This window comes from Battus philenor, unplaced genomic scaffold (genome assembly GCF_028537555.1).
Source record: "Battus philenor isolate CCGP_79_NKW_IND1 unplaced genomic scaffold, ilBatPhil1.0.hap1 SCAF_10, whole genome shotgun sequence".
Lineage (NCBI taxonomy): Eukaryota > Metazoa > Arthropoda > Insecta > Lepidoptera > Papilionidae > Battus > Battus philenor.
In genome coordinates this window covers 7,084,528-7,099,744 of record NW_027181662.1, presented here as the reverse complement: position 1 = coordinate 7,099,744, position 15,217 = coordinate 7,084,528, and the positions used below count along the sequence as shown (strand labels likewise).

The following is a 15,217-nucleotide window of genomic DNA, read 5'->3' as shown; positions in this document are numbered from 1 at the left end:
CAATGCGCCGACGCTCGCGGACGGGTCGCGCTGCTTCTACGTCCCACGTTTTCAAAACATAACGCTAGTACAATTGTTCCAATTTGAAAAAAATCCATTACAAAACGATCAAACATTGCGTTGAATTCACAAACAATCTACCATTTGTACTGAAAGCCTTTCATGTTCCAATACTTGCGGAAGAACGACGTGTGCTATAAACCGTAATGGTAAACATGTAGTGAGTGTTGTGCTCCTGTTTCTTGTGTTAAATTATTTATATGGACTGTTACCAACATGATGTATTTCTCGGTAGGTTTTTTATTTTATTTTACATTCGAAAAAATTTTTCCACTAGTATTAATAAACGGAATCTGATTTCCAATTTAAATTTACGACAACGCCGACCATTTAATTGTACGTATACATATTTCCAGAAACAATCTATGTTCGTATGTTTTATTCACGTTTACTTATAATGAAACTGTATAGATTTTTCCCATAATATATTTTATAAATAGATGTTAGTATATATTCACTACCGTCTTACAATAGACAATTATCTCTATACCTGTATTGGTTATTTAAATATATCGCTGTAAAGAGATTTCAGATTAGAATATTACATTTCGTTTGACTTCTTAGCTTATTAATAATAAAGTTGTTACATTATTTTTTAACTTTTAAGTTAAAGTTGGTTGAATAAATTTAATGATTCGTTCTATACAAAAATCCCGTTTATACCTAATATATAATAAATATGGAACTTATCTTTGATTTTTATAAGATATCTAAACATATTTACTTTTAAATATAATTTTACTATGTAAAACTTGTTCGGTAGACACGTGGGCAGGCCCTTAAAATAGGTGAATTGATAACAGTCAAGGTCGCGGGAACACGCTGGAAGAAGACACCGCAGGCCTGAATATCGGCCGATATGACGATGATGATGTAAATTTGTTATTAACTATAAAAAATAATAATGTCCAAGTGCTGTATATACTATTCTAAATTTTACATCTTACACCTTATGACTCACTTTTCATAAATGAATTGTTTCCGGGAAGTTATTTACTTGTGAGCTGTTTATAAAATATCTCGCAGGACAAACATCTCACCTTAGAACTCATCACCTGCGTTTTCTTTTGTCGTAACTTCTACGATTTTTAAATGTACGCCTTCAAGGTAGTAAAAACTGATGAATAAATAACAAACTATTTGTTTTAATATATACAGCAGATGCTACCTAATCGAATTATGATAGTTTATAAAATTGTTTGGTCGTCAACCAGTGAAGTTAACCATATAGTACGGTAGTAAATCATTGGTTGCAACTAGGTATTTAGGTTTCATTGTTGTAAACAAGTTATTGCATAATAGTTTTGAAGGAGTTTCTGTTTAAAAGAGGTTATGGTATATGTTCTGTTTTTAATATTTAAAACTACATTAAAATCAGTGTTTTCATTTGCGGTTTAGCGGTGGTTACTGCAATAAAATTAAAATAGCGAAACCTTTAATGATAAATTATAACAAGTCAGTTAATGTTTTAGTTTTAACAAGAAATTCAAATTTTTAACAAAAACATATATCCTATTTTTAAAAATTCTCAAGATCTTTGATAGATAAATATTATTTTAATAATTTTAACATCACAGTCTAAAATATATATTTTTTTTAATTTTCAGCATACTCTTTGTATTATTATTTCAATGTCTATATCATTGGCCGTGCAATTCCCTACAAATCCTACCTCAGAAATGTCGGCGGATGAAAAAAATTTAATCAAAGTAAATAAAACTACCGAACAATCAGACGAGAGCGGCCATGAAATTGATACAGATGGAGAAGAAATAAAAGATAAAAAGTATCTAGTTGATGCAATGAGAACAATATTGGATCCTAATACAGTCATACAAAAGAATACTGACGAAGATGATAATTTTAAATTTCTAATAGATGAATTAGATAAAGAAAATATGACGCTTGAAAATTTTATGCATGAAATGGATAAATTAAGTTTAGATGTTTGTAAAAAATCTCAAGAAGCATTGTGGGCTTATGTTACCGATATTACTAGCGAAATAAAGAAAAATAAAATGGTATTAGTATTAATACTTGCTATTGGAAAAAAAAAAATAAACAAAAATATTTCATTAATCAGAGACGTTTGTTTTAATAACAGATACGAATAGCTGCAGAAGAGGATGAAATAAAAAAACATTATTGGAATACAATAAAAAATAAATATATACACGATTGGCAATTATTAAGTGACCCAAAACTGAAGAGGAAGTTACGAATTATTAAAGAGAGGGGAACGAACGTACAGATGCCTCAGAGCAAAGTAGGCGTGCATTGGTGTTATAATCGGTTATATTTTATGACGAATATTTATAAGCTTTTTTCAAATTTCTAGCAAAGAGAAGAAATAGACACTATGCAACGTGTTTGGAGTCGAGTTACGATTTGTGCGTATAATGCCACAAATTGCAACACGGAGGATTCTGTACGAACAATGAGCGGTTAGTTATTGTCCTTTTAGGTTATTATTCAAATGATACACTTTTTATAAAACAAAAATGATGATGTACCTTATTATAATCACAATTTTCGAGATATTCAATTTATTTTAGTTGTTAATTATGACTTTGTTATTTTTCAGAAATTATTTCTATCTTTAAAGGAAATAACGATTCTAAAGAATTATTATACTATTGGAAAGCATTTAGAGATGCAACTGGAAAGCAGATAAGACCAATTTTCAAAGATTACGTAACAAGGATGAACAATGTTGCCCGAATAGAAAATTTCACTGATGCCGGCGAAATGTGGCGATACACTTTCGAAGATGACGATTTTAAAAATACTGTTACGAGATTATGGTCTGAAATTAAACCTCTTTATGAATCGTTACATTCTTATGTCAGAACGAAATTAAAAACATATTTCAAAGATGAGTTATCTGAGAAAAATAATTTAATACCTGCACATATACTCGGTAATTTTTTTATATAAAAACATTATTATTAATTTCTTTTTTTAAAACAAAATTAACAATCTGTATTTTACGGATTAATTGTAGAATTTAATTTGATGAATACTGTCGCTTACAATCGAATGATGCTGGTTTCTTTATAAGAGTGTACATAACGTGAATTACATATAAAAACACCCACCCACAAATTTGAATATGTGGTATACATCAGTCCAAACTAGGCTTACTAACTGTATTATGATCAAAAAAGGAAATAAAAGAAAATAATAATTTTTTCGTATGAACGAGTTATATTTCAATCGTGGGTTTTTTATAAGCTGTAAAATTATATATATTCCGTATGATATGAAACTCTGTTCAGATTTACACACTCTTACAAACCCATTTAAATGCATACTTTTAATTATGTTAATTTTTATATTGTAACTCTTACTTCCTTTTAAGTTTATAATTCTTATTTTTCGATTTTAATCAGTTTTATTGTTTCTTTACAAATATTTGCGACTATAATATGTTCCTATTTAGACCTTTTCATAGATTGTTACATTAACTAATACAGCAATTCAGTACATAATACATGAATGTTTTACTTTAGACGTTATGAGTCCGATGAAGCTGTAAAAGCCAAAACGGCTAACAGCGCCCATCAACTTTCGAATATAGCCATATAATTTTGTCCAGCAAGCGCCTGACAGAATGATACCAGCAATATCGCTTATGACATTCACTTTGGTCTTTCAGGTAATTTATGGGCACAAGAATGGCAGGCGCTGTACAATAAAATCACTGTTTATCCTCATATTCATAGGCCTATTATACAAAGTAATGAAAGTATACACGCCAGAGATCTATTTGATGCTGTTGATGAGTTCCACCAGTCACTGGGATTTGCGAGTGCGAAAGAATCTTATCAAGATATAAAGGAAACTATAACTTCAACCAATTGTTTACCTTCTAGCCACGATATGTGTGATGGAGTCAACTATAGGTAATTTGACATATTTTTTACTATCAACAGATTCACGTGCTACGAAGCTTTTAATTGTACTTTTTGTCAATATGATAGACGAAGGTTTTAAATGCAACCAGATTTTTTATCCAACCAGCTATCTTAAGTCTTCGCGCTGTCAAAAGTTATAGGTCTATCAGAACACAATAAAAAAATTTAGCATTATTCAGAATTACTTTATTTACTGAACAACAAAAGCGATTATAAAATTTTCTATTTCAAAATAATCATATATAAGTTCATAGTTTTTTGTTCGATTGACGTCAAATCTTTGACAGTTATAGACAGATGTTTTAATTTACTCTGTGGTTTGTATGGGGAAAGAAGCTTTTTTTATTTTTGTTTGATTTTTTCTCTCTACAAGAACGTTCTTTTTTACTCGTGTCTTAACGAAAATTAAACAAGAACCATTACCGTGTTTTGCGGATAATTTCTTAATAATTTGTATATAGATTACTCAAAAAGGTGATATTGGCATAATATTAATATATAATATCATTGATGAAAAGTCTTTATTGAATAATAAATACATACATAGCTACGAATTTCGTATACGTTTTCGTGATTTAATTGTAATTAAATAACAAAAGTTACCTCAAGCGGAGAAGGGAAAGATCGTATTGTAAACATAAAATTGAATCCATTGGCATTATATCACAATTTAAAATTTGACCTTAATGAGGACAAATGAATAAAGTAATACAAGGTATGATAAAAATATACAGTGATTAGTTTTATTGCGAACAAGGTATTAAGTTTACATCGAATTTAAAGCAATATCCTTTAATGTAGTCTTTGACTAGCGATGCATATAAAATATCTCAACGATGATTCCACGACTGTAAGCACTTCTGCAATGATTCTTTCGGAAGACCCTGCAGTTGCACTGTCATTTACTGTTATTCAGAAATCACATGGTGCTAATTCCGAACAGTAAGGCGGGTGTGCATAAACCGTCGTATTATTTTTGGCAAAAATTCATGTAACAATGTGTTTTAATCATTTTTATGTGCCTTAACTATGAATACTCGTACTAACATTAAGCAGAGGTCCTTTGGGACTTAAATGTTTTGGAGCGGAGATCACGAACTGGCAACCATAAATATCCAGTACATGGTGGCCAGAGGGCTGTTGAGATAACTCGAAGATGCTGGATACAGACGCTTTTTATTGCACAAACCTAAGCCTAAAAAAAGCATTCCGGGCGTGTTCTATCCGGAATCTAATTTCGAGACCATGATCACCTGTACCATCTCGTTTTTGCATTCATTCGTGATTACCAACATTTTTCATAGATTGTCTATTATATACCATTGAGGATAGCAGATGAGACTTAACAAATGCTCATAAATTTTGCTCGTTTTTTTGTAAATATAAAGACCATACATCAAACTGACAAACAAAGTTTTTAGCTAGACTGAAAAACAAAATCTACGCATTTTCAATAACCGCTTTTGGAATGGAAATCGTTTCAAAAGTAATTTTTGTTGGTAGTTGTACTATCGTACTTATTTTTACCAACAATAACAAACGGCGCTTGTACCCTAGACAACCTGTTGCAAAAATGATTCAAGGTAGGCGCTAAATAACACTAGATTATAGACCAGATTAAAGCTTGTTTGTCATATTAATATGCTCGCGTAAGAGTGATAAATCAACGGAATTCTTATATTGGAAATCATAATAAAATCTTAAGGAAAAATACTGTGTTGATATTAATAATAATCATTAAAGAGTTCAAATCACGAAAAAAAGTTGATGATTGCGAACTTCATTTTAGAACAAGAAACTAGAAAAAAAACAAACGAGGAAATTCAAATTGTTTTATATGTTGTTCCTATGTGACAAATTTGGTCATTATTAAATAAAACGTGTACAAACTCAAGGCCAAGCTCGGACTTGTTTTTACGTGTACGAATAAATTTAACGAATAAATCTTTATGAATTTAACGTGGATAAAGGAATGGAAATTTTCAGAAAATGTAGAAATTAAAAAAAAATAATTTTATATTTTATCTGCAATCTGCAACTCGGACATTTTCATTTTTAACCAAACGTACAATTGCATTTTTATTTATGTATTTTTATTTTGCACATGCATATTTGCAAATCCAAGATATTATATATTTTTTAAATAAGCTTTTACTTATTTCATATATTCTTTAAACATTTTTTTTATTTCAACTCTTTACATACATTGTGTATAGAGTACTTATTATCTTACAGGCATTTACCACTTATTTTAGAACGATCCAGAAATAACCACTAAGTAAGGTAAATATCAAGAAAGTAAAGGGGGTAGTACTGTTTTGTACATACTTAATTATCAAATTACAAATAATAGGACATAATATATACATACATATTCATTAAATTATTCCTTTTTTATTGCACAAGTAATAGTCAAATATTTCTTATTATAAAAAGGATACGAAACTATGTGACAGTGAGTGGAAATTCTTTCACCCTTTTGCTATAATTATTAAAAAGAATACGACAAAACGCCACGAATGAATGCGACGAATATTTAGAACAAAAGAACAGGTGCCAAATGAGCGTCTTAATTTCAGATCACAAAAAGAAAACTGCAGAATTATATTGAGCAATCTGTATAACGTTGGTTGTAAGATTATCTATAATACAATAATCTTTAGGAATAGTCAGGTTTGTGCGGTACAATCACTGCTAAAAGTCTTAACGAGTCTGAAGGTACTGTTTTAATTCTAGTAGCACTTAGCCATGCAAGATCGCATCTGTACTTTGTGTAACGTCAGAAGCTAAAGTATATTTTTATGAGAATCTCAAGTTTACTGCTTTTGTTTTATATTTAATTCACTACTTAATATTGTAATTTAAATAACTATTATATTTTCAAAACTATCAACTGAAGGTATTCGCAAAAGTTTGGCATCGTTCCAATAAACAACCGTCTCTATTGTAAGAAACAATTAACCATATCTCAACTCGAAGACTATTTCATGTTGGCAGGTTTGAATACCAGTAAGTTAGTCCTTTACAGTTGTATTGTCGGTATCTATTGGGGAATTGGAAGATAGAATTAAGAGAGAGGTCCACTGAGGGACATCGGTGTTAATGGTTCATTAGTAGTCGTTAATAAAATTAATCAGACAGAATTTACAATCAGATTTTTTATTTTATTTTACTGTTACAGAATCGCAAACAGACATTTATATATTTGTTTATGTATATTACTGTCCATATAGGGTAATTTGCGGCTATTAATTGTTTACGTAATTACAAAAATGCTAGAAGAGAGCAATTTGATAAAAACTAGAATCGGATTGAGCTATCCTATGATGTTAATCTTCAAAATGAAGCTACGGATATATAATAAATAAAGCTAAGGAATTCAGATACGCTTTGATCGAAGAAGAGTCCAAAACAAACTCAAATGGTTTTATTCTGGCCATGTTTACAACATTGCCAAACCAGTAGTAGAGGAATTCATTTTTTACAACGTTAAAAGGTTAAAAGATTCTTGCACAATGTTTTGTTGTGAATGAAATGTTGTGTTAATGAATTTATGCTAATATAGAGATTACATGGGAGTTTAGTATTGTATCCTACATAGTTGTCCAACAGAGTTAGTTTTTATATGCAATACTTAGAATCTGAAAGCGTTTAGCCTAAATCTCTTTAAGGTGACTAATCTTATTAAATCCACAGGATTGTTACTGCCAAGATCTGAAGTCACGTAGGCTTACGCTACATTGAGTGACAGGGCGCAAAGGCCTCAAAGTGGGAACTGAAGCCTAATCTGTTCCTCAATTTCGAACCGATGGTAGCTAATAAGGCTATATTGATTACTATACGATATTATCGCATAATTACGTTTGTGTGTATAATAAACGCATTAAATATTTTAAAATAATTCATGTAAGTTATTCCCGAGATTCATATTTTTGTTAATATGCTTGTTTCGTCAGGATAAAATGGTGCGGGGAGAATGTAACCGACGTTACAGTGGGATTGTCGCGCGCCGCAAGGCTTTTAGGTCACGTGCAATATTTCAAACACTATCGCGAACTACAACCGTTATATCGAGACGGTCCTAACCCAGGTAAAAATAAAATTGTGAAAATAGCAACAATAATTTTATATATTTTTTATCGTAAATATTATTTCAATGATAATTTAACTTTACAAGTTAATCAGATTTTTTCATGCTGTAAAAAGTTTTCCTTGATGTTCTTTCTATTACGAAACGTGTTTGCGGAATTGCTATTTATTATTTTATAAATTAATCATCCGAGAAGAATACAATACAAATTATTAAGTATTTAATTCGCGCTTCGAAGGATAGCGCGAAGCACTACTATTACTAGCACTATCTATAGGCATTACACAAAATTACAGCCTCATATATGTGTATACTCGTATAATGAAAATAAATTTGGAATCATCAAGGAATATCTGATTAAAAACAATAAAGGTGATGATATTTATCGAAGAAGGTTGCATGAATATTAAAATATCGTGTACTCATGAACACGGAACATATTATTCTGTTATTTCTTTAGGTACAATAATAATAACGATGATATTATGAATTTTATACATACGCCAAATTGATATTGGGTATCTAAAATTTTGCAATAACATTGTAAATTTCAATATTCAGTTTCACAATATCAATAAGAGTAATTAAGTATGAGTCGTGCATAATATTAACGGACCGTTCACTTGTAGCGTTTCACGATGCAATCTCCGACATCGTCGCTGTACAGCTGACCTCGCCGGCTCACTTGCAGACCTTGAACTTCGTGAAGGTGGACACGGGATCAGAAGCCGAACTTAACCATTTGCTTTGGCTGGCTCTAGAAAAACTTCCACTCGTTGCGTATGCGTACGTCCTCGACAAATGGCGATGGGATATTTTTGAAAATTCTAGTCTTCAAGATTGGAATCAACACTGGTGGGATCTTAGGTGATTTTTATCTTTTTTTTTTCAATAACGATTATCAGTCTTACTCTTTACTCCAAATCTAACAAAAAAATATTGATTACTTAGAATAATGTGGATATCTTTCCTTTTTAAAATTGCATTTGTTGCTTTTAAAATTAGGTTAAGTCAAGGTGTGATTACTCTTTAAGATTTTCTCTTCAATGAATCATAAAATATGTTGCTGGAATAACAATTTAGAACTATGTGTATATCTTTAGTGATTTTAACTATATAACTTTTTAAACAAAATCATTTTTGTACTTAAGAGTAATTAGAGATATACTTTAAGGTTTTACCTTCAATGAATGATTTAAAATATTGCAAGACTGGTAATTTAGACTGAATTATTTATATAATTTATTTGTGTGTTTTGGCTAATATGACTTTTTAAACATGTTAACGTGTTCAATAATAAACTGTATTAAAAACGTACGTGTGATTGAAAATATTTTATACGAATATTTTTTTTTAATGTCAATATGAATTATTTAATCATGTTAACTAATCATTATTAAAACAAGTATAATTAAAAATATTTTTTTACGAATTTCCTTCATTGAATCTCACTTGTTATTGCAAAATGAAATTTTTAGGTTCAATTAGAATTCTCAAACATTAACATCTTTTTTTTATACTATCAATATGACATTTTAAACTAATATGAGTTTCTATCAAGTGTCATTGCAGATTTTCTTTAAAATTGCCTTTATTACTAACCGTGTCACTTAAATTTACATTCAATTTATTAACAGTCTAGTCTAGCGTTATTGAGTCATGCATAGAGTTGTATTGAAAACCATACCTGTTCTTGTTACGTTGCTAAGCTAACTGTATACTCCAATACAGTTTTTGCACTAATGTTTCGGTCAACGAATGGTTTTAAGTGATTGTGAAATAAATATTGTTAAAACGTAATAGGGATTTTCAGTACTCTGTTATTTCAATATTATTCCGTTTCAGAAAAATATTTTACCCCTTTTATGGAATTTACTTAAACATTTTCTAGAATTTTTAATTAGAAGTTAATGTATACATTTCATAGAACCTTTGTGTAACTCCTGTTGTATATTTGTCTCGTATTTAATTGCTGGTTTTTCTGCGCGTTCTTTGAACAATCCGTGTTATGTAAGAACGTGTATTAAAATCACGCGATTTTGCAATCATAAGATGTGAGAAGTTAGAAAGACTTGATAGGTTAACTACAGCCCGGATTAAAACAAATAAATCAACGTTAGTAGTATGTGTATATGGCTATAAAAGTTAGTGAATGAAGTAAGTCATGTTTAAATATTCACGGAATTTGCATAAACCAACTTACGTAGTAATATACACATTACGACAGGCGCGAGTTAGTAGGCATATATAATTTTATTTATTTTACTATTGTATTTAAAATGGTAAATTCTATTCTTGACATGAACTATATTATAAGAATTTAATTAAAAAGCATAAGTATTTATTAATTTAGATTATTTTCCATTAGCCCGGAGCAAGTGAAAAACCATTAACAATAGTGAAAAATTGGAATATATATATATATATATATATATATATATATATATATATATATATATATATATTATATGTAGTGTCACCAAGTCTCATAATATCGTCTGCGATGGTTTGCGAAAACACATCCAAAGCTGTTCACCGCAAAGCAACTATTACCGATAACCAACTATGTGTCGTAACTTGGTTACGCTTGCTGGTATCTTTGGCAATAACATGTAAGAGTCTAAGTTGAATAAATTTAAGATAAGAGACAAAAAATTAATGTCATGTTATATTTCTTAAAAATTACGCGATAATTGTTTGTGTTTACAAAATATTTTTGTGATACTTTTAGAGGAAAAATGTATTGTAAATGTTTTAGTTGAATTCTGGTTTTCTGTTAATACTTTTTTCTTTTTGTCGATGAGCTACTGTTTAGTGCATACTAAATAAAATTAAGCGTGTTTTTCATATAAATTAGATTCATACCAAAGTGGAGGTACGCCTTTCATATTATTCAAATATAAATTGTTAGTAGATTAAAGTGGGTAATATTTGTATAAATTGTCATGTTACCAAATATCTACTTTGAATCCATTTAATAGAAACTATGTATATATTCTTTGGTATTTCATCTTGTTAATCCGAAGATGTATGTTGCCAACTTTCGTTTATCTAAAGACCTCCAAGAGTTGTTCTCTACTTTCTGCGTTACTTACTTTGTTACTTTTTCACTTAACACTAAAAATACAACCTATTTAAATATTTTTATTTCGTAAAGATTTCAAAATTTAGGAAAAAATTTAGAAGAGTAGTTTTTCATCCTATGTAATTTTTACAGAATAAACGAGACGGGAATATCGCCTCCGGTGCCGAGAAACGAAAGCGACTTGGATCCCGCGGCGAAATATCATGTCGTGTCCCACGTACAGTATATTACGTGAGTTACATACACAAATACTCGTATATACGTCAATAGTAATTTTCTATTATGATCTAACACTTAAATCATTTATTTTTTCATAGTATTGGTGCAAAACCAGAAAGTATACTTCTTAGTTTTCAATTATTTTTTTTAATTTAAAAAGTTATTGCTAAAACAGCTATTTATCTGTCAATGTCATGTCGGTTTCAACTGTTTAAAAAATCTCTCTTAACTAATTGTTGCAGACATTTCCACACAAAAAAAATTAAAAAAATGTTTGGAAAAGTTTATAAGTAATAATTATTAATATTAGTAATTATAAGTATAATTAAGTATAGCCTAGTATTGAACGAATTTATATATTTACAAAAGAAACAAACAAAAATTACAAAATGAGAAAAAAGGAGAGACTTCCGACAAAGAATTCACGACCACGTCTTTTTTGCGATGGAAGAAAATCATAATTTAATATGATTTTAATATTCTTTATTGTACACGTTAGAAAATAAATACATAGTTACATAGTAGGAAAGAAAGAAGTGCAATGGAATGTATGAAAACAGTAGAAGTATAAATAACAGGTAGTTAACGTGTACAAAACATACACATATACAAACATACATACATATGTATAATATAGCTTATATACTTATGATTAATACTGTATAATAATATTACGATATAAAACATTTTATACATACAATTATAAATAAAAACATAAAACTGACTCTGATCACACTTGCCACAGATAGAATAAAAAAACAAAAAAGTTTAAATATTCATTGGTCTAGTAAAGTATTTCTTAATCATTTCCATAATAGTATGTATCGACTCAGCGCGTCTTATATTCCTCTGTAAACCATTCCAAAATCATAAAAAAATGCGATCCGTGGAGTATTTTAGTCTGCAATCACCTATAAGAAACAACAACTTTATATATTCGCAGAGGAGTGTAGCAATGTCCTAACCGAAGTGTGAAAATAATTAATGTCTTTTTACTTGTAAAGCGGAAGCGAGTAAACCGGGGTCTGTGAGGGATTGTTGGTTCGTTGTCGCTATAATACTGGCTCTTTACTTTATTTTTAGTTATGGACAAATATTGTTTGCCAGGTGACAGAGTTCAAGGTGTCAGAAGCTAGTCGAACAGATCTTATTTTACTAAACTCAGGAGGAACTTAGGAACCTTGGCTTGAATTTGTTATGAGTCTTAGATTATTTTTTTAAGTATTTGTAATAAAATAGTAATAAATTAAATGTTAATAGCATTGGAGAAACATTTTTAAATCAAAAAAATCTAAAATAGGATAGCAAACATTTGGTGTGGAACTAGACTCTCTAGAAGGGGTGGTTGCATTGACGGAAGGCTAGGAAATGCTAAGTGAACTTTGTTATGAGGAACCTGTCAAGTATACCAGATAACTAGATAATATCATCGATGTTGCAAGTGAGAGCTTTAAAATTTATGGTTAACTTGCACTACGCTGTATTTTTTATATGTACTTGAATAGGCTTTAAGGCATCGAAATTTTTTAAAGTATGAACTAAAAAGTGAAAATTAAAAATGAATTATAAAATTTCTTGATTATTTACTATCTTTTTTGACACCAGAAGTAATTTGATAAGAATGGTGGTCCGATTATGTTATTACAATTAATGTCACAACAGTTTTTAAAGTTCACGGACCCTTCCGCTCTGTGAATTCGGCTCAGATGAAGCTGTAAAACAACAAAAGGGCTAACAGCACTTACTTCTACAGAGAAAATGCAATGAAATACAGCAGTGTCTTATTTATTATGTATTAATTTTCCGATATTCCAACGAATTTCAATTTCAAATAGGATTTAGAGAAAGAAATTCTATTCTAAAATGTCTTTAGTGTGCAACTTTTACGTAACATAAGATAATGTAAAATAAATTGTGTAATCGAAAGTTTATTCACTTATACGTACTATAAATTAACTAATACATTTTATAACTAAATTGTTATTTTAGATATCTGGTATCACACGTGTTGGAGTTTCAAATCCTTTCATCTTTATGCAAGATAGCAAATCATACGGGACCTTTACACAACTGCTCCATACACGGCGTAAAGGAAGCGGGAAAACTTCTCAGGTATCCTTCTTCCTTGTTATTAGTGAGTCTAGACATTAATATACAACGTATTACATGAGTATACGTGAAGGCCAGTGGAAATTTAATGTTTTAGCTTGTTCCATTTAAATGTCGACATTATCGTAAACATAATTGTACCCGGCATTTTTTTATATATAAATGAAATCTTAATGGTATGGAACAATTCAATTGTTTGTCAATTTAAATAAAAAATATTTATTCTTGAACACAGCTAAAAAGTTTGCAAATAGTTTCGTTGATAAATCATTGACTGTTCAGTCTGCACGCTCGTGTAACGAGTAACTTGTCTCGGTCGCCGTCATTTCCGCTCCTAGATGTCTACTGTGAGGGACAGGCCTGGGCCAAAGATATCTATGAGGATATTCCATAATCGCCAAGCTTAAGTTAAGGTCGGTGCAAGTGCTTGATGCAGGCAGCGCAAGATATCGTGGCGATTTTTGGGGGCGGACCTTTGCTTTACAGTGGGCGTCCATCTGCTAAAATCACGATAGCAGCTACAAGAGAGTGTATTCTAATGCGGTACACAATTTCCTACAAACGTGGTACTCATTTTATAAAGCTTAAAGAAAGGTATACTCAGTTTATCTTTATATATTTGAGGAGGCCTTTATCGTGCAGAGTGCGTCTATCGGCTGAAAAGGAGAAGCAGAACTATATATATATATTTTTTAAATTTAGAACCATGACTAGTAAAAGTAAGCTAATATAAGTTAGAGCAGTAAGGCTTAAGCATTGTTCTGAGGATACGTTTATAAAAATAATAAAAAACAAAACAAAGAAAAAATAGTTTTGATGATGTGTATTGTATTATGTATGGCTAATAAAATCAGAATTAATCGATTGAACTTATTAGATGTAACGTAATATAGTAGAACATTGTTTACAGTGATGGCATGTCGCTTGGTGCTAGTGAAGATTGGAGAACTGTGCTTCAAGCAATAACAGGAGAGACAGAATTGTCTACTAAAGGAATTTTAGAATATTTTGCGCCTCTTCAACAATTCTTACATCATGAGAATTCAAAATACAGAAATATCAGAGAAAACATGGATAACAGTCCACCTATTATAATAGGAACTGTTATATCATTCGTAATATTAACGCTGTTGATTACTTATTGTGTGAAGAAAAAGGATCTGTATAAAAGATTCCTTTCGTTGTGTGGACTCACTAAGAATGGGTCGTTAGATATCGTCACCAATGAAATGACTCAAAATAAGTCCAAAGACGAAGACGGAATCCACGAGGACAATGTGTGATGAATAGTTAATTCAAAACGAGAGTAACATATTATAATAGTGATACATTGTGAATATTTAATAGAACTGTGTGTAAAAAATGTGCCAGCGTCTTATAGTTTTAAAATTGTTATATGCATTTTGTTATATGTGTGGAATTTATCATACCTGTTTATAAAGTTATTTAAATGAAAATACAGTAAAATTGTTTTATTTTTCCTTATTTATATACTTAAAACAAAAACCGGTTTGTTTATCAAAATTATAAGGCAGGATCTTTAGGTCATTGGTCTTTATTTTGAGGCCAATGTGAATTACACAATTGATTCATTTTTTCAAAGCTTATTGTCGCGTAGAAAAAAGTAAAAAAAAATAATTTATTTTATATTATGAGAAATTAGATCATTTGGAATAAATATTCCTTATTATATTAAAAGAAATTATCTAACCGTGTAATTTCGAAAAAAAAAATCAA

The 15,217-nt window shown here is 30.0% G+C and overlaps 1 protein-coding gene across 2 annotated transcripts; it reads left to right on the top strand.

Annotated features, from left to right (window-relative positions):
- Positions 1-21: 21 nt before the first annotated feature.
- LOC137924483 (angiotensin-converting enzyme-like) lies at positions 22-14,900 on the top strand. 2 transcript variants are annotated; one of them, XM_068767876.1, is made up of 11 exons: positions 22-220; positions 1,668-2,081; positions 2,165-2,326; positions 2,399-2,504; positions 2,645-2,980; positions 3,719-3,965; positions 7,934-8,067; positions 8,697-8,934; positions 11,285-11,383; positions 13,361-13,483; positions 14,391-14,900. In XM_068767876.1, exons 2-11 carry the CDS (start codon positions 1,692-1,694, stop codon positions 14,761-14,763), a joined length of 2,208 nt encoding a protein of 735 aa, XP_068623977.1. In that variant the 5' UTR covers positions 22-220; positions 1,668-1,691; the 3' UTR covers positions 14,764-14,900. The 2 variants fall into 2 exon arrangements, with proteins under 2 accessions (XP_068623977.1, XP_068623971.1); XM_068767870.1 differs by having other exon boundaries at positions 22-291.
- The last annotated feature ends 317 nt before the right edge of the window (positions 14,901-15,217 follow it).